Genomic DNA, 26,461 nt, shown 5'->3' with positions numbered 1-26,461 from the left:
CCCTGCAAATCTGCGGATATCCACTTTGTATCTACGGACCATTTCTGTGGATCGGATGTGGATACAAATTTTGCATCCACATAAATCTCTAACCATTACAATCCTCTAGTCCAGGGGTGGGCCACATCTGGGTATGGAAATTGTATGGCAGGCCATACATGCTCACGAAATTGGGGGTTGGAGTGCGGGAGGGGGTGAAGGCTCCGGCTGGGTGGGTGCGGGCTCTGGGGTGGGGCCAGAAATGAGGAGTTCAGGGTGCAGTAGAGGGCTCCGGGCTGGAGCAGGGGGTTGGGGTGCGGATGGGGGGTGAGAGCTCCAGCTTGCGGTGTGGGCTCTGGGGTCCAGGAGGGTGGGACCGAGGGGTTCAGAGGGTGGGAGGGGGATCAGGGCTGGGGCAGGGGATTGGGGCACTGGGGAGGGTCAGGGCTGCAGGCTATCAGCGGCGCTTACCTCAAGCAGCTCCCAGAAGTAGCGGCATGTCCCGCCTCTGGCTCCTACGCGGTTGCCGGCCAATGGGAGCTGTGGGGGCGGAGCTTGGGACGGTGGCAGCATCCAGAGCCCGCTGGCTTCCTCTACATGTAGGAGCCGGAAGGGGGACATGCTGCTGCTTCCGGGAGCTGCGCGGAGCCATGTCACATGCGGACCGGGGCAAGCCCTGGACCCCGCTCCCCAGAGGAGCTCGAGGGCCGGATTAAAACGTCTGAAGGGCTGGATGCGGCCCCCGGGCCGTAGTTTGCCCACCCCAATCTAGTCTGACCTGCTGTATAACAAGGGCCGTAGTACCACACCCAATAATAGCGACGTTAGGGTTACCATATTTTGAGTGTCCAAAAAGAGGACACTCCACGGGGCCCCGCCCCAACTCCACCCCTTCCCCAAAGTCCCCGCCCCAACTCCGCCCCCTCCCCTTCTTCCCGCGAACATTTGATTCGCGGGAAGCCTGAAGCAGGCAGCAGGTAAGCTGGGGGTGGGGTGGGGGGAGGAGGCGCAGCCCAGTCTGGCCCCCCCAACCGAGCGGCTCCCTCCGGCGGCCGGCCCCGGCCCCGGCCCCAGCGTCTCCAGCCTGGCTCGGCTCGGGCCCTGGGGTGCCGGCCCCGGGCCAGCCCCCGGCCGAGCACCCCCGGGCCAGCACCACCGGCCCCCGGCCCGGCCCCAGCCCCTGGCCCAGCACCCCCGGCCCCGGGCCCTGGCCCAGCACTGCCGGCCCCGGCCTGGCCCCGGCGTCTGGCCTGGCCCCGGCCCCCGGCCCAGCACCCCCGGCCCCCGGCCCAGCACCCCCGGCCCCGGCCCAGCACTGCCAGGCCCCAGCCCCCGGCCCAGCACTGCCGGCCCTGGCCCCCGGCCCCGGCCCAGCCCCCGACCGAGCACCCCCGGCCCAGCACCCAGCGGCGCCGGCCCCTCCCTATTTTCCCGGACATGTTCGGCTTTTTGGGATTTCCCCCCGGACGGGGATTTGAGGCCCAAAAAGCCGGACATGTCCGGGAAAATCCGGACGTATGGTAACCCTAAGCGACGTCGAACCCAGAACGTCGGCTTAGGCTATGCGATCACTTTTAGAAGATATCCAGGCTGCACTTATTAAGGCGGCGAGGGGTGGGGAATACAGCCGCCCTGCAGAACGGCCCAAAGTGAAAAGTTAGGACCTGACCAATTATTTCTCATGTTAGAAAAAAGCCAGAGGTTGTCACAGAAAGCAGCAGGGAAACGTCAAAGAAAGACAGAGCTGCGTGAGCCTCCGGCGCACGGCTTCACGGGAGGGCCAGTAACAAAGGCAGGGGCAGCGATTGGTTGGATAATTCATCCAGCTGGCTCCACCCAGGCTAAACCTGGGTTCAGAGGAGCCTCTGGCGGAAAGTCCCCCACAGACTGCAAGCAGCACGGCCTGGTTCTCCCGGCTCCAGGTGGGGAACAAGCCAGACCCTCCTGCGCACTGGGTCCGCTGGAATTCACTGGGGGGGGGGGTGAACAGATTTTAATCCTCCCCAGTGAGGGCAGCTCCTGCAGCTTCAGCAGATGTGAATGAGCATGTGTGTGAGCCTGACCCTGCTCCGGCTGGAGTCCCTGGGCCCGATCCTGCTGGGAAGGGGCTGGAGTCAGTGGGCCCGATCCTGCGGGGAAGGGGCTGGAGTCACTGGGCCCGATCCTGCGCCGCCCCATTGTTCCGACTCGGCTGTGGATACAAATTTTGTATCTGGAGCCCGGCAAATCTGCAGTTCCGACCCGATTGCCTGGCTCCGCTCGCCTCGCCCCAGTCACAGGCCGGGGCTGGAGCAGCTACGGGGGCGGGGCCGGGAGGCAGGAGCCGGGAGAACAAAGCCCAGAGCCCGGGGGCGGGGCAGCTCCTGGGGGCGGGGCTCTGGCACAGACCGGGGGCGGGGCAGCTCCTGGGGGCGGGGCTCTGGCACAGACCGGGGGCAGGGCAGCTCCTGGGGGCGGGGCTCTGGCACGGGCCGTGGGCGGGGCAGCTCCTAGGGGCGGGGCTCTGGCACGCACCAGACGCTGCTGCTGCCTCCATGTGATCCGTGGGCCCGGGCGGAGCAGCTGCTGCTCCCCCGGGTCTGTGCGGGGGGAGCCCGGCATTAACCCCTCCGTGCCCGGCCGGAGGGGGGCTTTCTCCAGCTGGGACCCGCCCCCTGGGCAGCCCCGGGGTCTGCCCGCACCAGCCCCCGGACCAGAGCCCCCTGGTAAGTGAGAGACCCCGGAGGGGAGCGCTGAGGCCGGGCAGGAAAGTGACTCTCTGCCCCGGGGAACCTGGGAGAAGCCTCGGAGCTGCCTCAGCCCCAGTGGAGCTGCAGCAGGATCTGCTCCCGGCACCGCTGGGATGGGCGGGGGCAGAGACTGGGGCCCGGCGGGGGGGTCCCCTGTGGTGTGGGGGTGTCGGGCAGGGAGGGGAGAAGCCGGAGTTGGGGGGGGTTGAGCTGTCTCTGTGCAGCCAGGAAATCCCTGGGGGAGAAGTGGCTGGCGGGCGGGCGGGGGGAGGGGAGTTAATTGGATCCTGTCCCTGTTTGTGCCACTTGCCTCTCACCCCCTGATACAAATTCTCTCCAGTTCTGCCCCTTTTCTCTCTCAGTATCTCACACGTGGCTATAAAATCTGGGGAGATTCCCCCCCCTTTCCCCTCGAATGATCAGCTCTCTCCTGATTTCCATCGTTCTCTCCATACTTCTCAAATGTCCATTGAAAATCTACCATTTCGGGGGGTTTCCCCGCCCATTTTATCTTCACTAATTTGTGTTTGTTTAGTGGGAAATTGTTGCCCTGAGTCAGGGATCGGGGGCTGTTCGGGGAGCCCTGAGACACGGCTGACTCTGGGGTGGGAATGTGGTGTCCTTTCTCTGCCAGCAACAGGGTGGGGGAAGGGAGGAGCCAGTGTCCCCCCTGGAGTCTGCCCACCCCCTTCGGTTCTGCTCCTTTCTAGCATTTTGTTCAGATAATTTGTTACTGGGGAGGCTGAAAAATCTCCCTGTGGGGTTAGCCTGGCAGGAGGGGCCAGGTCTACACCGGAATAAAGAGATCAGCATTTTCCCAGCATGGCAAAATCTAGGATTCTGTCCCCAGGGAAAGGACCTGGGGGAATTCTGATGTGAAATTAACTAAAGCCTGTTCTGGAACCTCCAGAACTGCCCTTCTCGCCCTGCCAGGCTGCAGAATGACGTCCCTGTTTTGCTCCAGTTCATCCCGTCCTCCCATGGGACAGGGGAGAGAAATGGCTGCAGAGGAGCCCGTTCAGGTAGGGATTATTGGGGGGTTGCTGGTGGGTTCCTGCAGGAGGGAGAGGGATAGGAAATACACCGGAGATGGGAAGGTTTGCACAGTCTGGTTTGGAGGTTTGAGTAGGGTTACCATACGTCCGGATTTTCTCGGACATGTCCGGCTTTTTGGGCCTCAAATCCCCGTCCGGGGGAAATCCCAAAAAGCCAAACTTGTCCGGGAAAATCCGGCGCCGCTGGGTGCCGGGCCGGGGGCCGGGCCGGCGGGGCCGGGCCGGAGGCTGGGCCGGCGGGGCCGGGCCGGAGGCGGGGCCGGGCCGGAGGCTGGGCCGGCGGGGCCGGGCCGGAGGCGGGGCCGGGCCGGAGGCTGGGCCGGCGGGGCCGGGCCGGAGGCGGGGCCGGGCCGGAGGCTGGGCTGGCGGGGCCGGGCCGGAGGCGGGGCCGGGCCGGAGGCTGGGCTGGCGGGGCCGGGGGCCGGCGGGGCCGGAGGCGCGCTGGGCCGGGGGTGCGCTGGGCTGCGGGCTGGGGCCGGCGGTGCTGGGCCGGGGGCCGGCGGTGCTGGGCCGGGGGCCGGCGGTGCTGGCCTGGAAGTGCTCGGCCGGGGGCTGGCCCGGGGCCAGCACCCCAGGGCCCGAGCCGAGCCAGGCTGGAGACGCTGGGGCCGGGGCCGGCCGCCGGAGGGGGCCAGACTGGGCCGCGCCTCCCCCCCCACACACACACCCTCCCCAGCTTACCTGCTGCCTGCTTCAGGCTTCCCGCGAATCAAATGTTTGCGGGAAGCAGGGGAGGGGGCGGAGGTGGGGCGGGGACTTTGGGGAAGGGGTGGAGTTGGGGCGGGGGTGGGGGCGGGGCCCCGTGGAGTGTCCTCTTTTTGGACACTCAAAATATGGTAACCCTAGGTTTGAGCGGGGCAGGAAATGCACAGGGTGGAGAAAGGGAGGAGGACAGGGTGTGGCAAACCTTTGGGAGTTGTTTAATAAGCAGCCTAGATTCTAGGAACAGACCCATGAGGTTCAGAGGTGGAAATGACCTAATTCGTTGAACAGAAAATAACCCTCCTACATGGAGCTAGGAAAACTGACCAGACTCGTAGTGCTGGAACCTGACCCGACTAACCAGTGGCTGCTGAGAGACATGAAGGGGGCACCCACCAGTCAGGCTTAGGGGAGATACCCCTCCCTTCATATCCAGCTCCTCACAATGAGGAGGGTGTTGGGCTTCCTACCAGGCAGCTCTCCCTGAGCCCTGCTAGGGGCTCCATCTCCTGCGTGTCTGTGGCTAGTGTGTGATGGATCTGCTGGGAGAGACAAGGGGTTCTCTCTTCAACCCCTCACCCTGGTGTTTCCTGGATGCTCTGAGCGGGGTGGGACTCTGTTGACTGCGATGCTCCTATTTGATTGGCTCGCAGTTAAAAAGGTCGTAGAGCAGTTTTTAAACTAAGGGTTGGGGGAAAGCCACCAGGTGCGGAGGAGCATGTGGTTCGGACAAAGGGGAGGAGCTATTAATGGAGATTCTCTATGTCCTAGTAAGGCTACATCTACACTACAGGGGGGGGTCGATTTAAGATACGCAAATTCAGCTACGCAAATAGCGTAGCTGAATTCGACGTATCGCAGCCGACTTACCCCGCTGTGAGGACGGCGGCAAAATCGACCTCTGCGGCTTCCCGTCGACGGCTCTTGCTCCCACCTTCGCTGGTGGAGTAAGAGCGTCGATTCGGGGATCGATTGTCGCGTCCTGACGGGACGCGATAAATCGATCCCCGAGAGGTCGATTTCTACCCGCCGATTCAGGCGGGTAGTGTAGACCAGGCCTAAGGAGGAGGGGATGGAAGAGGATAAACTACAGGTAGGATCTGATGAGAGAGAGTCAAATGAAAAAAAGTCCCATTTAATTACAGCATGTAATGATAGACAGCTAAAAAGTGACAAGTTTTTAAAGTGCTACCATGCTAGAAGTCTAAATAATAAGATGGGTGAACTAGAGAGCCTCTTATTAAATGAGGATATTGATATAATAGGCATCACAGAAATTTGGTGGAATTAGGATAATCAATGGGACATACTAATACCAGGGTACAAAATATATCAGAAGGACAGAACAGGTCATGCTGGTGGGGGAGTGGCACTATATGTGAAAGAAAGCGTCAAATCAAATGAAGTAAAAATCTTAAGTGAACCAAACTGTACCATAGAATCTCTATGGATAGTAATTCCATGCTCAAACAGTAAGACTATAGCAGTAGGGATATATTACCGGCCACCTGACCGGTATGGTGTTAGTGACTGAAATGCTCAGGGAGATTAGAGAGGCTCTTAAAATAAAAAACAATAATAATAATAATAATAATGGGGGATTTCAACTATCCCCATATTGACTGGGAACATGTCACCTCAGGATGGGATGCAGAGAAAGTTTCTTGACTCCTTAAATGACTGCTTCTTGGAGCAGCTGGTCCTGGAACCCACCAGAGGAGAGGCAATTCTTGATTTAGTCCTAAGTGGAGCACAGGATCTGGTGCAAGAGGTGAATATAGCAGGACTCTTTGGTAATAGTGACCATAATATAATTACATTTAACATCCCTGTGGAGGGGGAAACACCACAGTAGCCCAACACTATAGCATTTAATTTCAGAAAAGGAAACTACACAAAACTGAGGAGGTTAGTTAAACAGAAATTAAAAGGTGCAGCGCCAAAAGTGAAATGCCTGCAAGTTGCATGGAAACTTTTTAAAGACACCGTAATAGAGGCTCAACTTAAATGTATACCCCACATTAAAAAACATAATAAAAGAACCAAAAAAGTGCCACCGTGGCTAAACAACAAAGTAAAAGAAGCAGTGAGAGGCAAAAAGGCACCCTTTACAAAGTGGAAGTTAAATCCTAGTGAAGAAAATAGAAAGGAGCATAAACACTAGCAAGTGAAGTGTACAAATATAATTAGGAAGGCCAAAAAAGAATGAAGAACAGCTAGACAAAAGACTCAAAGAGTAATAGTAAAAAAATGTTTAAGTACATCAGAAGCAGGAAGCCTGCTAAATAACCAGTGGGGGCTATTTTTAAGAAAGGGGGGGGGGGAAGTGATCCAGGTAACTACAGGCCTGTCAGTTTGACATCTGTAGTATGCAAGGTTATGGAAAAAAAATTTGAAGGAGAAAGTAGTTAAGGACATTGAGGTCAATGGTAATTGAGACAAAATACAACATGGTTTTACAAAAGGTAGATCATGCCAAACCAACCTGATCTCCTTCTTTGAGAAGGTAACAGATTTTTTAGACAAAGGAAACGCAGTGGATCTAATGTACCTCGATTTCAGTAAGGCATTTGATACGGTTCCACATGGGGAATTATTAGTTAAATTGGAAAAGATGGGGATCAATATGAAAATTAAAAGGTGGATAAGGAACTGGTTAAAGGGGTCATACTGAAAGGTGAACTGTCAGGCTGGAGGGAGGTTACTAGTGGAGTTCCTCAGGGATCGGTTTTGGGACCAATCTTATTTAATCTTTTTATTACTGACCTTGGCACAAAAAGTGGGAGTCTGCTAATAAAGTTTGCGGATGACACAAAGCTGGGAGGTATTGCCAATACAGAGAGGGACCGGGATATCCTACAGGAAGATCTGGATGACCTTGTAAACTGGAGTAATAGTAATAGGATGAAATTTAATAGTGAAAAGTGCATTTAGGGATTAACAACAAGAATTTTTGTTATAAGCTGGGGATGCATCAGTTGGAAGTAACAGAGGAGGAGAAGGACCTCGGAGTATTGGTTGATCACAGGATGAGTATGAGCCGCCAATGTGATATGGCCATGAAAAAAGCTAATGCGGTCTTGGGATGCATCAGGCGAGGTATTTCCAGTAGAGATAAGGTGTTAGTACCGTTATACAAGGCACTGGTGAGACCTCATCTGGAATACTGTGTGCAGTTCTGGTCTCCCATGTTTAAGAAGGATGAATTCAAACTGGAACAGGTACAGAGAAGGGCTACTAGGATGATCTGAGGAATGGAAAACCTGTCTTATGAAAGGAGACTCAGGGAGATCGGCTTGTTTAGCCTAACCAAGAGAAGGCTGAGGGGAGATATGATTGTTCTCTATAAATATATCCGAGGGATAAATACCAGGGAGGAAGAGGAATTATTTAAGATCAGTACCAACGTGGACACAAGAACAAATGGATATAAACTGGCCATCAGGAAGTTTAGACTTGAAATTAGATGAAGGGATAGCTCAGTGGTTTGAGCATTGGTCTGCTAAACCCAGGGTTGTGAGTTCAATCCTTGAGGGGGCCATTTAGGGATCTGGGGCAAAAATCTGTCTGGGGATTGGTCCTGCTTTGAGCAGGGGGTTGGACTAGATGACCTCCTGAGGTCCCTTCCAACCCTGATATTCTATGATTCTATGAAGGTTTCTGACCATCAGAGGAGTGAAGTTCTGAAACAGCTTTCCAAGGGGAGCAGTGGGGGCAAAAGACATATCTGGCTTCAAGCCTAAGCTTGATAAGTTTATGGAGGGGATGGTATGATGGGATAGCCTAATTTTGGCATTTAATTGATCTTTGACTATTAGCGGTAAATATACCCATTGGCCTGTGATGGGATATTAGATGGGGTGGGATCTGAGTTATTACAGAGAATTCTTTCCTGGGTGTCTGGCTGGTGAGTCTTGCCCACATGCTCAGGGTTTAGCTGATTACCATATTTGGGGTAGGGAAGGAATTTTCCTCCAGGGCAGATTGGCAGAGGCCCTGGGTGGTTTTTTGCCTTCCTCTGCAGCGTGGGGCACGGGTCACTTCCTGGTGGATTCTCTGCACCTTGAAGTCTTTAAACCATGATTTGAGGACTTCAATAGCTCAGACATAGGTTAGGGGTTTGTTGCGGGAGTGGGTGGGTGAGATTCTGTGCCCTGCGTTGTGCAGGAGGTCAGACTAGACAATCATATTAGTCCCTTCTGACCTTAAAGTCTATGACTCTAAGGCCTGGTCCCCACTAAGCCCCCACTTCGGACTAAGGTACGCAAATTCAGCTAGAGGCAGGCAGGCTCCCCCGTCGATGCCGCGTACTCCTCTCGCCGAGCTGGAGTACCGGCGTCGACGGCGAGCACTTCCGGGATCGATTTATCGCGTCTAAACCAGACGCGATAAATCGATCCCAGAACATCGATTGCCTGCCGCCGGACCCTCCGGTAAGTGTAGACGTACCCTAAGATTGGACGATTGAGATGATAAAGGAGCACTCAAGGACAATAAGGCCATTGCAGAGAAACTAAATGAATTCTTTGCATTGGTCTTCACGGCTGAGGATGTGAGGGAGATTCCCAAACCAGAGCCATTCTTTTTAGGTGACAAATCTGAGGAACTGTCCCAGATTGAGGTGTTGTTAGGGGAGGTTTTGGAACAAATTGATAAACTAAACAGTAATAAATCTCCAGGACAAGATGGTTTTCACCCAAGAGTTCCGAAGGAACTCAAATGTGAAATTGCAGAACTACTAATTGTAGTCTGTGACCTATCACTTAAATCAGCTTCTGTACCAGATAACTGGAGGATAGCTAATGTGAGGCCAATTTTTAAAAAGGGCTCCAGAGGTGATCCCAGCAATTACAGGCCAGTAAGCCTGACTTCAGGCAAATTGGTTGACAATTTTGTTCTTTACTAGAGTTCCAAACACATAGATGAACATAATTTGTTGGGGAAGAATCAACATGGTTTTTGTAAAGGGAAATCATGCCTCACCAATCTGCTAGAATTCTTTGAGGGGGTCAACAAGCATGTGGACAAGGAGCACCCTCAGCAAGTTTGCAGATGACACTAAACTGGGACGAGTGGTAGATACGCTGGAGGGTAGGGATAGGATACAGAGGGACCTAAACAAATTAGAGGATTGGGCCAAAAGAAATCTGATGAGGTTCAACAAGGACAAATGCAGAGCCCTGCACTTAGGACAGAAGAATCCCATGCACTGCTACAGACTAGGGACCGAATGGCTAGGCAGCAGTTCTGCAGAAAAGGACCTAGGGGTTACAGTGGACGAGAACCTGGATATGAGTCAATAGTGTGCCCTTGTTGCCAAGAAGGCTAACGGCATTTTGGGCCGTATAAGTAGGGGCATTGCCAGCAGATCGAGGGACGTGATCATTCCCCTCTATTCGACATTGGTGAGACCTCATCTGGAGTACTGTGTCCAGTTTTGGGCCCCACACTACAAGAAGGATGTGGAAAAATTGGAAAGAGTCCAGCGGAGGGCAACAAAAATAATTAGGGGACTGGAGCACATGACTTATGAGGAGAGGCTGAGGGAACTGGGATTGTTTAGTCTGCAGAAAAGAAGAATGAGGGGGGATTTGATAGGTGCTTTCAACTACCTGAAAGGGGGTTCCAAAGAGGATTGATCTAGACTGTTCTCAGTGGTAGCAGATGACAGAACAAGGAGTAATGGTCTCAAGTTGCAGTGGGGGAGGTTTAGGTTGGATATTAGGAAAAACTTTTTCACTAGGAGAGTGGTGAAGCACTGGAATGGGTTCCCTAGGGAGGTGGTGGAATCTCCATCCTTAGAGGTTTTTAAGGTCATGCTTGGCAAAGCCCTGGCTGGGATGATTTAGTTGGGGATTGGTCCTGCTTTGAGCAGGGGGTTGGACTAGATAACCTCCTGAGGTCCCTTCCAACCCTGATATTCTATGATTCTAAGGGGAATCCAGTGGATATGGTGTACTTAAATTTTCAGAAAGCCGTTGACAAGGTCCCTCAGCAAAGGCTCTTAAGCAAAGTAAGCTGTCATGGGATAAGAGGATAGGTCCTCTCATGAATTGGCAACTGGTTAAAATATAGGAAAAGGGTAGGAATAAATGGTCAGTTTTCAGAATGGGGAGAGGTAAATAGTGGTGTCCCTCAGAGGTCTGTACTGGGACCAGTCCTATTCAACATATTCATAAATGATCTGGAAAAAGGGGTAAACAGTGAGGTGGCAAAATTTGCAGATGATACAAAACTACTCAAGATAGTGTGACAAAGTTCCTCCTCTATCTTGGTGAGTCCTGCGCTTATTGGCGGATTTTCTTGCCTCAGAGATTCACCATGTGGGTTGGGGAACAGCCCAGAGACCTTCCCCTCTGGAAGAACCCACAGTCCAGGTCAATTGGGAGGTTTGGGGGGAACCTGGGCCTGCCCTCTACTCCGGGTTCCAGCCCAGGGCCCTGTGGATTGCAGCTGTCCATAGTGCCTCCTGTAACAGCTGCATGATAGCTACAATTCCCTGGGCTACTTCCCCATGGCCTCCTCCAAACACCTTCCTTATTCTCACCACAGGACCTTCCTCCTGGTGTCTGATAACGCTTGTGCTCCTCAGTCCTCCAGCAGCACACCCTCTCACTCTCAGCTCCTTGCACCTCTTGCTCCCAGCTCCTCACACTCGCACCACAAACTGAAGTGAGCTCCTTTTAAAAACCCAGGTGCCCCGATTAGCCTGCCTTAATTGATTCTAGCAGCTTCTTCTTAATTGGCTCCAGGTGTCCTAATTAGCCTGCCTGCCTTAACTGGTTCTAGCAGGTTCCTGATTACTCTAGTGCAGCCCCTTCTCTGGTCACTCAGGGAACCGAAAACTACTCATCCAGTGACCAGTATATTTGCCCCCTATCAGACTCCTGTACCCCACGGGTCTGGGTCTGTCACATATCCCTTCCCCCTGCTCAACGCCAAGGGGTTGGGCAGCTTGGGACGCCAGACAGTGCACATGTGACAAGCCATCGGCGTTGCCGTGACGGCTCCTTGCTCTGTGTTGCACACGGAACTGGAAAGGTTGGAGGGATAAGAACCATCTGGTCACCCTTGTGTTCTTCTCCTTGTTATGCTGCATCCATTGAAGAGGAGCATGGTCGGTCATGAGGACAAATCTGTGCCCGAGCAGGTAGTAGCGCAATGTTTCCATGGCCCATTTTACAGCGAGGCATTCTCTCTCCACCACTGCATATTTTTGTTCCCTTGGAAGGAGTTTCCGACTGAGGTAGAGAATTGGGTGTTCCTCCTCCCCGACCATCTGTGATAGAACGGCCCCCAACTCTACTTCCGATGCATCCGTCTGCAGGATAAACTCCTTGGTGAAATCAGGGGCTATCAGTACGGGGTTACTGCAGAGGGCAGTCTGTAGGTCTGTGAATGCTTCCTCTGCTGCGTCAGACCATCTCACCAGATCAGGTCCACGGGCTTTCACTAGGTCTGTCAGGGGGCTTGCCCTTGTGGCAAAATGAGGGATAAATCGTCGGTAATACCCCACCACACCTAGGAACGCCCAGACTTGGTTTTTGCGACTTGGTCGGGGCCAATTTTGGATGGCCTCTAACTTGTTCACTTGGGGTTTTACCAGACCTTTTCCCACAATGTAGCCAAGATATTTGGCCTCCGTAAACCCTACAGCGCACTTGGCAGGGTTTGCTGTAAGGCCAGCTCGCCTGAAGGTATCAAGGACTGCCTCCACCTTCTCCAGGTGGGTTTCCCAGTCTGGGGTATGAATGACCACATCGTCCAAGTAGGCAGCAGCATAACTGTTATGCGGGCGTAACAGCTTGTCCATGAGGTGCTGGAAGGTAGCTGGGGCCCCATGTAGTCTAAAAGGGAGGACAGTATATTGAAAAAGACACTCTGGTGTAGAGAACGCAGTCTTTTCCTTTGCGTCTTCTGCAAGGGGAATCTGCCAGTACCCCTTTGTCAAGTCTAGGGTAGTAAAGTACCGGGCATTACCTAGATGGTACACTAGCTCATCTATGCGAGGTATGGGGTACGCGTCGAACTGGGATACTTCGTTTAGTCGTTGGAAGTCGTTGCAAAATCTTGTGGTGCCATCAGGTTTGGGCACCAGCACGACTGGGCTGGACCACTGACTGTGGGATTCTTCGATGATCCCCAACTCCAGCATTTTTTTTTACTTCTGCTTTTATTTCCTCCCTTTTTGCCGCTGGCACCCGATAAGGCCTCATTGTTACTCTGGCCCCAGGGTTCGTGACGATGTGGTGATATGTCTCGGTTGTTCGACCTGGTTTTGTCGAGAACACATCTTGGTTCCGGAAGATCATCTCAGACATCTCATTCTTCTGGTCTGGTGTTAAATCGGGAGACACTCTCACCTGTTTGGAAGGCTTGTTTTCCTGGGTTAGGTCTTTTTGGACCGTAGTGCATGCCTCTTGTGCATGCCAGGGTTTCAGAAGGTTGACATGATAAATCTGTTCTTGTTTTCGGCGTCCTGGCTGCCGCACCTTGTAGGTTACTTCCCCCACGGGTTCAACCACCTCATAGGCCATTGGGCCAGAAGCTTGCTTTCTGCCGTGGGTACCAACACCATAACCCGATCCCCTGGTTGGAACTGTCGCACTTTTGCCTGGCGATTGTAATGGGTTCGCTGGGCCTCCTGTGCCTTCTCCAAATGTTCCCGTACAATAGGGGTGACCTGGGCTATCCAGTCTCGCATCTGCATTACATGCTCTATTATATTTCTCCCCTCATTGGGTTCCTCTTCCCAGATCTCTTTGGCGATATCTAGTATGCCACGGGGGTGACTCCCGTATAATAACTCGAAGGGGGAAAACCCTGTTGAGGCCTGAGGTACCTCCTGGATAGCGAGCATAAGGTTGGGTAGTAGCGTCTCCCAATCCTTCCCGTCCCGACTTACCACCTTCCTTATCATAGCCTTGAGGGTTCGGTTAAACCTTTCTACCAACCCATCAGTCTGCGGATGGTAGACTGAAGTTCTCAGGGTATGTATATGGAGCAGCGTACAGAGGTCCTTCATTAGCTTCGACATAAATGGGGTTCCTTGGTCTGTTAATATCTCCTTCGGTAGCCCCATTCGGGCAAAGATCCCCACCAGCTCTTTGGCTATAGTTTTAGAGGCCGTGTTCTGCAGGGGGGTGGCTTCTGGGTAGCGAGTAGCATACGTGGCCTCCTTTTCAGCTGCGCGGGTCCGCCTACCTACAAGAGCGACCCTCTGGCTTTGGGTCAGTATTCGGGTTCCCAAGGCCTTAGCTGCCCTTCTTTCCCTTTTTGTCTTTCTACCCTGTCTGGGAGTGGAGAACAAATCTGGGGATATTTCAGAGAAGATTGGGGGTTGACAGTCTGCTGTGGATGCCTCACCAATTTTAGGGTCCCCATCTTTCTTCAATCACCCTACTGGGAGTAAGTTTCCAAACCCTGGGAAGTCCCTCCCTATGAGCACCGGGTATGGGAGTTTAGGGACTACACCTGCTGCTACCTCAGTAGTGTTCCCTTGGATCTTGATTTTTACTGGGATGATGGGGTAGTAACTAACTGTCCCATGGACACATTTTATCCCCGTACGTTTAGCCTGCAGCAGCTGACTACGCTTCATGAGTTTCCCTGAGATAAGTGTGATAGCACTCCCCGAATCAACCAATGCCGTGGTCTCTACCCCATTTAGTTTCACTGGTCTGGTATACATATGTGGGGTTAGTGAGACCCGCACAAGGTGGATTAAGGAACATGGGTCTGCCCAGTTCCCCAGGTTACACTGCATAGGCTCCTCAGCACTGGGACACTGTGCAGCTATGTGTCCCCACTCCCCGCAGGCATAACATCTGTATGGAGTCCTAGGCGTTCCCTGGTCTCTTGGTTTGGGCAGTCTAACATCACGATCCTCTTCTCCCTCAGTGCTCCGACTCTGTGTGGCCTCTGATGGGCCTTCAGCTTCTCTCTTTTTCCACCTGGGCCCTCCTGGTGGCCCAGTCACCCGAACTTTAGGGCTTGGTGCTGCTAGTTTAACCCGGGGTGCCTCTTCCTTAACTGGTCGGGTCAGCTCCCTCGCTGTCCTTCGCCTCTCTACCAGGGCGACAACCTCGTCATAGGTGGAGGGTTCGTTCTGGCTTACCCAGGCACGAAGGTCTGGTGGTAGTCCCCTCATGTATCGGTCGATGACCAGAACCGCTAGTATCTCTTCCGGACTCCGGGACTCTGTTTGCAACCACTTTCGTGCGAGATGGATGAGGTCATACAATTGGGACCGTGGGGTTTTGTCTTCCTGGTACCTCCAACCGTAATACTGCTGGGCCCGCACTGCTGTCGTTACCCCAGATCTGGCCAGGATCTCTGCTTTCAGCTGTGGGTAGTCTGCCACAGCCTCTTCAGGAAGATCATGGTAGGCCTTCTGGGCCTCCCCAAACAAGAATGGGGCAAGGATGCCAGACCACTGATCTCGAGGCCAGGCCTCCCGTAGGGTTGTCCTCTCAAAGGCCAGAAGGTATGCTTCTACATCATCCTCCCGTGTCATTTTCTGCAGTCAATGGCTGGCCCGTATGAGCCGCGTCCCGTCATGGCCGCGATTCAGCTCTGTAAGGGACTTTACCTGGTTTACCAGTTCCCGCAACATAGCTCGGTCTTGAGCAGCCTGGTCCATCAGCAGGCGATTAGTCTCTTGCTGCAGCCGCACTGCCTCCTGTTGGGCGGCTGCCTGGACACGGGTAGCCTCCTGCTGGGCCGCCGTAGCTTGTATCAGTGCCCGTACTACGTCATCCATTGTGGTGGGGGGGAAAAATAAACCCTCTCCTTTTTTTTCTTTTTAAATCACCCTCCTTCTTCCGCCGCGCTGTGTACACCACATCCCACTCTTGACACCAGTGTGACAAAGTTCCTCCTCTATCTGGGTGAGTCCTGCACTTATTGGCAGATTTTCTGGCCTCAGAGATTCACCATGTGGGTTAGGGAACAGCCCAGAGACCTTCCCCTCTGGAAGAACCCACAGTCTAGGTCAATTGGGAGGTTTGGGGGGAACCCGGGCCCGCCTTCTACTCCAAGTTCCAGCCCAGGGCCCTGTGGATTGCAGCTGTCTATAGTGCCTCCTGTAACAGCTGCATGATAGCTACAACTCCCTGGGCTACTTCCCCATGGCCTCCTCCAAACACCTTCCTTATTCTCACCACAGGACCTTCCTCCTGGTGTCTGATAACGCTTGTATTCCTCAGTCCTCCAGCAGCACACCCTCTCACTCTCAGCTCCTTGCGCCTCTTGCTCCCAGCTCCTCACACTCGCACCACAAACTGAAGTGAGCTCCTTTTAAAAACCCAGGTGCCCTGATTAGCCTGCCTTAATTGATTCTAGCAGCTTCTTAATTGGCTCCAGGTGTCCTAATTAGCCTGCCTGCCTTAACTGGTTCTAGCAGGTTCCTGATTACTCTAGTGCAGCCCCTGCTCTGGTCACTCAGGGAACAAAAAACTACTCATCCAGTGACCAGTATATTTGCCCTCTACCAGACTCCTGTACCCCACTGGTCTGGGTCTGTCTCAATAGTTAAGACCAAGGCAGACTGCGAAGAGCTACAAAGGGATCTCTCAAAACTGGGTGACTGGGCAACAAAATGGCAGATTAAATTCAATGTTGATAAATGCAAAGTAATGCACATTGGAAAACATAATCCCAACTGTACATATAAAATGATGGGGTCTAAATTGGCTGTTACCACTCAAGAAAGAGATCTTGGAGTTATTGTGGATAGTTCGCTGAAAACATCCACTCAATGTGCAGCGGCGTCAAAAAAACGAACAGAATGTTGGGAATAATTAAGAATGGGATATATAATAAGGCAGAAAATATGTTGCTTCTATATAAATCCATGGGACGCCCACATCTTGAATACTGTGTGTAGAAAAGGTTCAGAAAAGGGCAACAAAAATGATTAGGGGCATGGAATGGCTTCCGTATGAGGAGAGATTAATAAGACTGTTACTTTTCAGCTTGGAAAAGAGACGACTAAAGGAGGATATGATAGAGGTATATGATCATGATTGGTGGGCAGAAAGTAAATAAGAAAGTGTTATTTAATCCTTCTCATAACACAAGAACTAGGAGTCACCAAATGAAATGAATAGGCAGCAGGTTTAAAACAAACAAAAGGAAGTAGTTCTTCACACAATGCACAGTCAACGTGTGGAACTCCTTGCCAGAAGATGTTGTGAAGGCCAAGACTATAACAAGGATCAAAAAAAAAAAAAAAACTAGAGAGTTCATGGAGGATTGGTCCATCAATGGCTATTAGCAAGGATGGGCAGGAATGGTGTCCCTAGTCTCTGTTTGCCAGAAGCTGGGAATGAGCAACAGGGGATGGATCACTTGATGTTTAACTGTTCTGTTCATTCCCTCTGGGCACCTGGCACTGGCCACTGTCGGAAGACAGGATACTGGGCTAGATGGACTTTTGGTCTGACCCAGTATGACCGTTCTTATGTTCCTCTCCCCCACGAATAGTGGGGCAGCAGGTATTGAGTGTTGGGCCCTTGCTCTTTCAGGGGCCGGTGACCTTCGAGGAGGTGGCTGTGTATTTCACCAGGGAACAGTGGGCTCTGCTGGACCCCATTCAGAGAGCTCTCTACAGAGACGTCATGCAGGAGAACTATGAGAATGTGACCTCGCTGGGTAAGGATTCCTGTCCCTTCGGTTATTAGAAGGGGAAAGGAAGAGTTAATGTTCACAACACCCCACAATGCCACCTCTGCTCTGCCCTGTTTCAGCATCACCCCAACATACCAGTGGCACACACACTACCAGAGACCCTCCCCTGCTGCAGAACACTCTGGGAACAGAGCACAGGCGCAGTATAGCACAAAGTCTAACACAGTCCCTTTGCTAAGGCCAAATTTGGATATAGGTCCAGCGTAACAAACAGAAGCTTCCGACCCCTGGCCGGCACTCAAACAGTGAGCCTACTGCACACGCACCAGCTCAGCCTTGCAAAGCAATACCACTCTGCAAGCCTGCGTGGCCGTCTCTCTGGGTCTAGCCCTGGGGGAGGCCATGTTTCCTCGCTGTCCAGCCCTTAGCACTGCAATCAATTAGTGGGGAATTAACAGTCTTTAGACTGCTCAGTCCACTTGATCCTGGCTGAGCAATAGTGAGTCTATGAACCCCTGCCCTCAGGCAGGACAGGGCAGCAAGTAGTCAGGGTCCCTGGCAAGGCCTTCTGGCCTAATGTGGGGAGGCTGCCATCCCAGGGGTTGGGGGGACCCGGGCCTACCCTGCTCCACCGGGTCCCAACTCAGGGCCCTAACAGTGGCAGAGTGTTGCACCACTGGGTAAGCGGGGATCCACCTGCAACACGCTAAGCTATCAGGCCAAAGCCCAACCAGAGGGTTGTCTAGTTTCCCTGGGCTACTTCCTACCGCCCCCGAGTTTGGTACCTCCATGCTGTAGGTGTCCTGTGTCTCCCTGGGATGGGTGGTCAGCGGTAGCCCCAGGCGTTTGTTGGCACCGAACTCTGGCCAGGCATCCAGCGGCAGTCCTGGGAGCTCCTCCTCGATGTCCTGCCCCGGCAACAGGGGGGAAGTGTCCAGCTCCCTCGGTAGCTCCAGCGCAAATAAGGGCCAGCCTTTTGTACTTCTGCTTCTGTCCGGTGGGATGGGCATGGTTCTGAAGCCAAGGGGTGGGTTACGGCCCTCCGGGTCTAGCTCTGAGGGAGGCCATGCCTCCTCACTACCCACTCCCCTCTCCTCCCCGTGAGGTTTCCTTCGGAGTCGTTGTCTTCACTTTGCCATTGATCGACCTTGGAGTCCACTAGCACGTATGCCCCCAGGCTGCTGGCAATCTCCGTGACAAGAACACGCCCATGTGCACCTTCGCTGACACAACCTGCAACACACAGCACGGAAATGAGGCAGGCTGGGTCCCTCAGGGTTCACATGTACCTCTCTTCATCCCACAGTCTCCGCTCTGCCAAGCTGCTCCAGCTAATTCATCCTCCTTTCAATTACAGCTGACACACTGCACACAGCTGGAGGGCATGTGGATAAATGCCAATGTTCCGATCTGTGGAACACAACACAAACAATGGCATGTTCTCTTAGTCCTTCCTTGTGTCTATTGAAGATTCATAGATTTTATGGCCAGAAAGGACTATTCGTTCATCTAATTTGGCCTGCTGTATAACACAGGCTACAGAATTTCATCTAGATACTGCCTTGTGTTTGACTAAATCATCTTCCGGAAAGACATCCTGTCTTGACCTGAAGACTTCCTGAGATGGAGAAGATGCCACTGACCTTCGTAGTTTGTAAACCTTTGCACCAGCCTTCCTGAACCGTTTCCAGTGGCTAGTGCCAACTCAAGGATTAGAGAAGGGCAGAGTTAAGGTTGTGTTGCAGGTATGGCATCATTTTCTAGTTTTCAGAGGTTTAGGTTTAGCTCCCATCCACATGCTGGGAGGACATGAGGCCGCACTGGGCAACCTTAACTCTGCATTAATGTACTTTATGGGTATTTTACTCTGATTTTTTTTTAATGGATTTTTTGCCACTATAACTGTGTCTACCTTACAGCTTTTCCCGGCACAGCTGTGATGGTTAGCAGTGTGATTTTTACACCTCTAACTGCCAGTGCTATGCTGGCAAAACTTGTAAGTACAGACCGGGCAAGACTCTGCATGTGGACTTTAGAGCACTTTAAAATAGGTCTCTGAACCCACATATTTTGTAATCAGAGGGGAAAATTTCCAAGAGGAACTTCTGCAGAATGCAAGAAAAAGGCACAACACACGTTGCCTGAAACTATCAGCAGTTGGGCTCCATCTCAAATTCATGGGTGTGGTTTAGGTTCAATGGCCGCAGCATAGACCCTCTTGAGCCAACCCAAAGAGGCAGTGGGGGCTACATACTACCTGAGAGAAATGCCAAGTGACGGAGATCAGTCTGGGGACAATGAGAATTGGAATTTCAGCCCCAGCTGTGTGTAAGAAAATATGACAAAAGGAAGATGATTTTTGTATAAAGCTGCCAAAGGGGGGGTGGGGGGGGTCTGTATCTTAGGAACCTCTTTAACAAATCTCCCCATATTTGACCCACTAACCCTTCCCTGAATGCCCATGAAAAATTTGCCCTGCTAATTTCAAGAGAATCCAAATAAACGTGGAATTTAGGGGAGTTAGAATAGGTGTTTTTTAAACAGAAAATAATGCTTCCGTAGAGCTAGCTACTGCCTCCCGCGGAGGTGGATGACCTACGCTGATGGGAGAACCTTTCTCGTTGCTGTAGTGAGTGTCTACACTGACGCACTACAGCAGGACAGTCGCAGTGTCTCCAAGTGTAGACAAGCCCTGAGATATGACATTCAGTGACACCCCTGTCCCTCCTTTTCCTTACTGCGCTGAATCCCACCAGCCCGTGCTCACCAGTCCCGGCTTTCCTACACCTCTCCCATTGTCTCAGTGTTTCTCTCTGATTAAGAAGCAGATCCAGGGTGACTTCCCCTCTGGCTGGAGTCTTTACTTCATGGAACACGGAGTTACTGACTGTGTTTTAGGAGCCGCATTTCCAAGAAGGCCAACGGCATATTGGGCTGCATTAGTAGGAGCATTGCCAGCAGATCGAGGGAAGTGATTATTCCCCTCTATTCAGCACTGGTGAGGCCACATCTGGAGTATTGTCCAGTTTTGGTCCCCCCCTCTACAGAAGGGATGTGGACAAATTGGAGAGAGTCCAGCGGAGGGCAACGAAAATTATCAGGGGACTGGGGCACATGACTTACGAGGAGAGGCTGAGGGAACTGGGGTTATTTAGTCTGCAGAAGAGAAGAGTGAGGGGGGATTGGATAGCAGCCTTCAGCTACCTGAAGTGGGGTTCCAAAGAGGATGGAGCTTGGCTGTTCTCAGTGATGGCAGATGACAGAACAAGGAACAAGTTGCAGTGGGGGAGGTCTAGGTTGGATATTAGGAAACACTATTTCACTAGGAGGGTGGTGAAGCACTGGAATGGGTTCCCTAGGGAGGTGGTGGAATCTCCTTCCTTAGAGGTTTTTAAGGCCTGGCTTGACAAAGCCCTGGCTGGGATGATTTACTTGGGGTTGGTCCTCTTTGAGCAGGGCGTTGGACTAGATACCTCCTGAGGTCTCTTCCAACCCTAATCTTCTATGATTCTATGAGCAGTGTCTGGCTGTGTGTGTTCTCAGCAGAGATGGGGATAGTTAATTCCCTCATACACAGAGTGTTCTGCACCTTTGAGCACCTGAGGAGCTGCCCCCGGGATTTGACAGCTTTAAAATGGGCTGCGGTTAAACCAATAGACTCTTCTTTGTGAGAAATGTCCCATGAACTCCCCTGATCTCCCTTGTTTTCTATCCCCTCAGCAGGGTTTCCTGTTTCCAAACCAGATGTGATCTCCCAGCTGGAACGAGGGGCAGAGCCGTGGCTCCTGGATCTCCAGGGCTCTGAGGAAGGCGAGATCCTGAGAGCTGCCTGTGCAGGTGAGGGATCATTAAACCAATTCAAAAACGCTCCGTGCCTGAAGGAAGGAGCTGGGATTCCTTAAAAAGGCCTTGGGAGCTCTCGGAGTTCAGGAGTATCCCCAGGAGGGCTTGTACCCTATGGGCAGCTATCGCTCCTGGCAGCAGCTCCCTACCTGATGGGATGTGGAGGCAGAATTGTTCCCCTCCTCTGTCCCCTAAGGAGAGGAGTTTTTTCTGTCTCTCCAGCTATAATTTTGTTTTTTCCCCTTTTCCACCTGTCAGTCAGATTCAGGACTCACAATTTGTTAGACCACTCTGTTTATTAGCAAAGCGCTCTGCTAATACACCCAGATAATGTGAGCACCATGCAAGACTCAAATTACCTTATTTATACAGATAAAAGGGAACTTAACAAGATAACAAAAGGAAGCAGAACTGATAAGTTTACCTGGGGCTAGATATACATATCTTATTTCCTTACTAACTATTACCGATCTCCTGTTAATGTCCCATCATTAGCTTAAGTGGACCCATTGTTTCATACCTTAATGTTTCTCTTCCTGACAACTATATTTCAACATTCCTTATTCCTGCTTAAAGGAACATACAGCATTTCTTTAATCCATTCTATTTTTACAATATAATTCATTCTACTTTCACACACCCTGTTTCTGACATTTCTCCCTGTGTCCCAGCAGGTACTGGGATGGTGAGTGAGAACAAGGAGCAGAATCCTCAGCAGGAAGATGCTGAGCACGTGGAAGCACACGGGGGATTATCGCAAGGATCCCAAGGGAATGTGTCCAGGCGTCGTGTGCAGGGAAAAGCCTCTGATTGCCAGCACAGGCCAGAGCGGCAGCAGGGAAACCAGCCAGGTGAGAAACTTGGTAAATCCATTAATTGTCAGGAGACTCACACAGACCTCAAGGAAATCACAGCCCAGCAGAGAACACCCACAGGAGAGAGAAAAAACACATGCACCGAGTGTGGGAAACACTTCAGTAGCCGCTCAGACCTTATGAAACATGAGCGAATCCACACTGGAGAGAGGCCCTATGGATGCGGGGTGTGCGGGAAAACCTTCAGCCAGAGCTCCCACCTTGTTCGGCATCACAGGATCCACTCAGGGGAGAGACCCCATGAGTGCGGCAAGTGCGGGAAACACTTCACTCTGAGCTCCGCCCTGATTAGACACCAGAGGATCCACACAGGAGAGCGACCCTATGAGTGCAGTGAGTGCGGGAAAACCTTCACTGACAGCTCCGCCCTTATTAATCACCAGAGGACCCACACGGGAGAGCGACCCTATACATGCTGTGAGTGCGGGAAACAGTTCACTCGGAGCTCAGGGCTTATTATACATCAGAGGATCCACACAGGAGAGAGGCCCTATGAGTGCTGCGAGTGCGGGAAAAGCTTCACTGTCAACTCAGACCTAATTAATCATCAGAGGATCCACACAGGAGAGAGGCCCCATGAATGCTGCGAGTGCGGGAAAAGCTTCACTCAGAGCTCGGCCCTTATTAGACATCAGACAATCCACACAGGGGAGCGACCGTATAAATGTTGTGAGTGCGGGAAAAGCTTCACTGTCAAGTCAGATCTTATTGGACATCAGAGAATCCACACGGGAAAGATCCCCTATAAATGCTCTGAGTGCGGGAAATCTTTCACGCAGAACTCAGCCCTTATTACGCATCAGAGGATCCACACAGGAGAGAGACCCTATGAATGCCGTGAATGCGGGAAAAAATTCACTGTCAAGTCAGACCTTAATAGGCATCAGAGGGTCCACACGGGAGAGCGCCCCTATGAGTGCTCTGAGTGCGGGAAACAGTTCAGTCAGAAATCAAACCTTAGTGCACATCAGACAAGCCACACAGGAGAGACACCTTATCAGTGCTGTGAGTGCGGGAAAGGCTTCAGTGTGAGCTCAGCCCTTATAATACATCAGAGAATTCACACGGGAGAGAGACCCTATCGATGCTCAGTGTGCGGGAAAAGTTTCATCCGCAGCTCACACCTGAATAGACATCAGAGTCTCCACCGGAGAGAGAGACAGCATCAAAACTTTGCGTAGGGCAGAGAAAAGATCATTTTTTAAAACACATTTGCTAATTCCCACACAGTGACCTTTTGGTTTGTTTGCACCGTTTGTGTCACCCTGTTCTCTCAGCTCCCTCATGTGAGTTGCCCACTTTTGCCTTTTTGCAGGTCGCCTTCTCTGGGGTGAATCCCATGGTCCTTTCTACCAACTCCCTTCTCCAGCGAGTCTTGGGAGTGTGTGTCCCTCCTGCCAGGAGTTTCCATCAGCCCCAGGGGTGGGAAATAGGGGTGACCTCAAGTAGCTAAACTGAGCTAAAATTGATCTGGGCTTTGTCTCCTCCAGGATTTTCCAGCCTGATGTAAGCGCAACACTATATGTGCAGTGCTGACAGAGCCCAGGCACAGGGGTTGGGATTACCTAGCACCCTTCCCCTTTGACCTGTCCTAATCAACAACAATTTTCCTGGTCTGGATGAGCCCTGAGCATCACATTTGTACTGTCACTGCACTAGCAGGGCGATTGTTAGTCACCAAGTTCCCCCTTTTGGCAACAGATTGTCTCATCCCCTGTTGTTCTCACGCTGGTCCATGTTGTGCTGGGCAGCAGGTTGTTTTCTTTTTACCAGTTTCCTTATTGAAAATCTATTTCAATATAACCAAGAGGAGGAGCAGGAGTGGGACAAATGTATCATTTCAGCCTCTGCGACACCAGAAGGAAATGGGGTGAGTTGGCGGGATTCCCTCCTTCCCCATCACCGTCATTAGGCCCGCTCACTCCAGCAGCTCTGGTGTCTGTCTGAGCCACAGTGGAGTTTATCCACCTGTATTCTACCCTTCCACCTCCCAAACATCATAATAGCAATTTGATCCTAAACCCAACTCGTTAGGGCTGGAGATGAAGGTGTCCCAGACCTGGATGGGGAATTCCAATGAATCCCAAACACAGTGTGATCATTCCCAGTTTAAATCCCAGTTCCTGTCTATTGACAGAACCACTTCTGGGCTTTTCCCTGCTGAGCTGGGCTCGTTTGCAGATGAGAAGGTCGGCAGTTTTTCCCTATTACAATGTTGTTTTTTTCGGGGCTGGCTCTACGCACCAGCAAAACAAGCAGGTGCTTGGGGCAGCACATTTGTAGGGAGCGGCATTCCGGCCATCCTTTTTTTTTTTTTTTTTTTTTTTAACTCGCTTCCTCCCTTCTCGCAATGCTGCAGAAGCGGAGAACCCATGGGACCCTGGGAGCTGTAGTTCCTTGCCTAGCTCCCTGCTTATAGAGCCAGCCCTGGAGCAGGGAAAGAACTACATTTCCCAGCATTCCCTTGGCAGCTATCAACAGGAAAGGGAGGGGGAGGGAGTGAGGTAGCTGAGCCATTCTGCAGCTTGCTGTGAATAGAGAGCTGGCTGCTAGAAGGGGGTGGCACTGTGAGTGGGGGACAAGTGTGCCCAGCCCAAGGAGTAGAAGGCTTTGCCCCAGATATCCCCTTCAGAAGACTTCCCCAGACCGGCTTAGGGATACTGGTGTGACCTCACCTTGCAGCCCGCAAAGAAGGAATTGGCTGGACTAAATGGACAGTGCACCTCTCTATCTGAAGCCTAGCAAGGGAGGTACGTGGATCCCACTAGAATTTAAAATGAAAAGTAAGGGAGGGGAGGCTCTGCTAGAGGACTTGGGCAGCTTTAGATACAGTACCAGGCACATAGGAGGATTTCCACTTCCGAGCCATGGAAGCAGAAATTGACTTTTCCTTTCCAGATTTAGCTAATATTCAGAAAGGGAATCTAGCCCTCAAAATTCAGGAGTGCTCAAGCTCAATTTGGGCAGCTGTTACTTCATTTCTCCCAAATCAAATATACTGATCCACTGTAACTTGCTGTAGAAAAAGTAGGATAAAATTGAGCAAGAAATGTTTCCCAGTGATTTTTAGGACTGGAATTGCTATTTTCAACAGCCATTGCCTTTTTAGTTTTATTTGTTTAAAAGGAAGACGGTGATATTGCCATTGGCAAATTCCCCATAGAAACAAAGAGTGGAACAAAAGAATAATAAAGGCACCTCAACTTTTCCTCATTTATGTAGGACAGTCTTATAATATGCATCCAGATATCCTCCAATCACACAAGCTGAAAATTGTTCAACTTTACTGCAGTTCTGTAACCATATGGGAACCAATCCTGTCTGTGTTCTGTTCACATCCAAAATTCCTGCTTAATGACCCGCCCTGGGAGCGAGTTACCAGTGACCCAGGGCTGCGACAGCAGGAGGGTGCAGGTTGTGGGGAGAGCCCACGGCTGGGGTGGCAGGGGGGTGGGGGGAGGGCACTGGTGTTGGTGGGGGGAGAACCCAGGGCTGGGGCGGCAAGGGGGTGCAAGGTGGGGGAGCCCAGGGCTGGGGTGGGGGGCAGCCAAAAATTTTTTTGCTTGGGGCGGCAAAAAACCTAGAGCCAGCCCTGGTTTTTTTTCTAAATAACACGACTCCATAATAATGAAGTGCTGTGGAGTGAAGCAGGTTTGAATGGATCAGAGGAGAAGGCGACGGGGGAATCTGCTCTCTTGATTTCTGAGTAATCAAATGTAACCTGCTCTGGAATTTCATTTTGTATGAACAAGAAAGTGACTTATAACGCTCTGTGTTGCGGGTTTTTCCCTCTCTCCTGGAGGCCATTTGGTCACAACTGAATATTAGTTTTGTTTTCCTGGATGTAGCTCAGATTTTTCAGGGACTTTGGGACAAATGACTGTTTGCTAAACAAGTACTGTCTTATTTTATTTTTGTCTTTCCCACACCGCTGCATGATGACACGGAAGAAGCTCAAGTGCAGTTCACTCACCAGGAGAGGATGCTCCGAGCCATCGGGCGTGCTACCAAGGCAACAGTAGTGGGTTTAGGGCTCTGTTCTGAAATAGTGAACAGCACACCCCAAATTGTGCAACTAACTGAAGTAACTGGGTGTGTGTGGCCTATGATTTGGGAAACAATCTCCCTGTCTGTGTTGATGTGGAGAAACCAGAAGTGGCATTTTTGGTCAACTTGCGTTTGGTAGATGCTGCAAATATTCACTACAATGAAATCAGTAGCTGCACACTATCTAATTTTTAATATATTCTGCTCCTTTGACTTACAAGGATTCTGCTGCAGGCGTGTATTACTGCTGGGGGAATTCTGCACCAAAAATTAAAAATTCTGCACACACTATTTTAAAATTCGGCATATTTTATTTGTCAAAATAACACAATGTAATCATGCCAGCTTCAATTATTTTGGTAATTTATTTCATATTATCTGTCAGCAAGTATGTCTCTAACAATACAGGCCCAAAAAAAAAAAAAAAGATTCTGGTGATTTTTTTGTTTTTTTGACAAATAGATTCTGAAGTACACCATAACTCCAAGGCTGAGGTGGGAAAAAGTGTGAGAGAAATAGTGTACAGGAGAACACAGACCCAGACGTCAGTTATTTCAAATGGAATTTGTTTTGACAAGCTCTAAAGTAAAATTACTTAAGG

General features: G+C 51.6%; 1 protein-coding gene across 1 annotated transcript in view; it reads left to right on the top strand.

Moving 5' to 3' along the window:
- Window positions 1-23,028, top strand: part of LOC135889362 (zinc finger protein 208-like) — a 510,343-nt gene extending 487,315 nt beyond the window's left edge. The window contains exon 8 of the mRNA XM_065417226.1: window positions 21,853-23,028. Coding sequence (XP_065273298.1) covers window positions 21,853-22,994 — 1,142 coding nt within the window. The 3' untranslated portion in view covers window positions 22,995-23,028. The remainder of the gene's footprint in view (window positions 1-21,852) is intronic.
- The last annotated feature ends 3,433 nt before the right edge of the window (window positions 23,029-26,461 follow it).

The sequence above is a fragment of the Emys orbicularis genome, chromosome 15 (assembly GCF_028017835.1).
Source record: "Emys orbicularis isolate rEmyOrb1 chromosome 15, rEmyOrb1.hap1, whole genome shotgun sequence".
Taxonomy (NCBI): domain Eukaryota; kingdom Metazoa; phylum Chordata; order Testudines; family Emydidae; genus Emys; species Emys orbicularis.
Note: the sequence above shows the minus strand (reverse complement) of the source record. Positions and strands in the feature narration are given on the sequence as shown.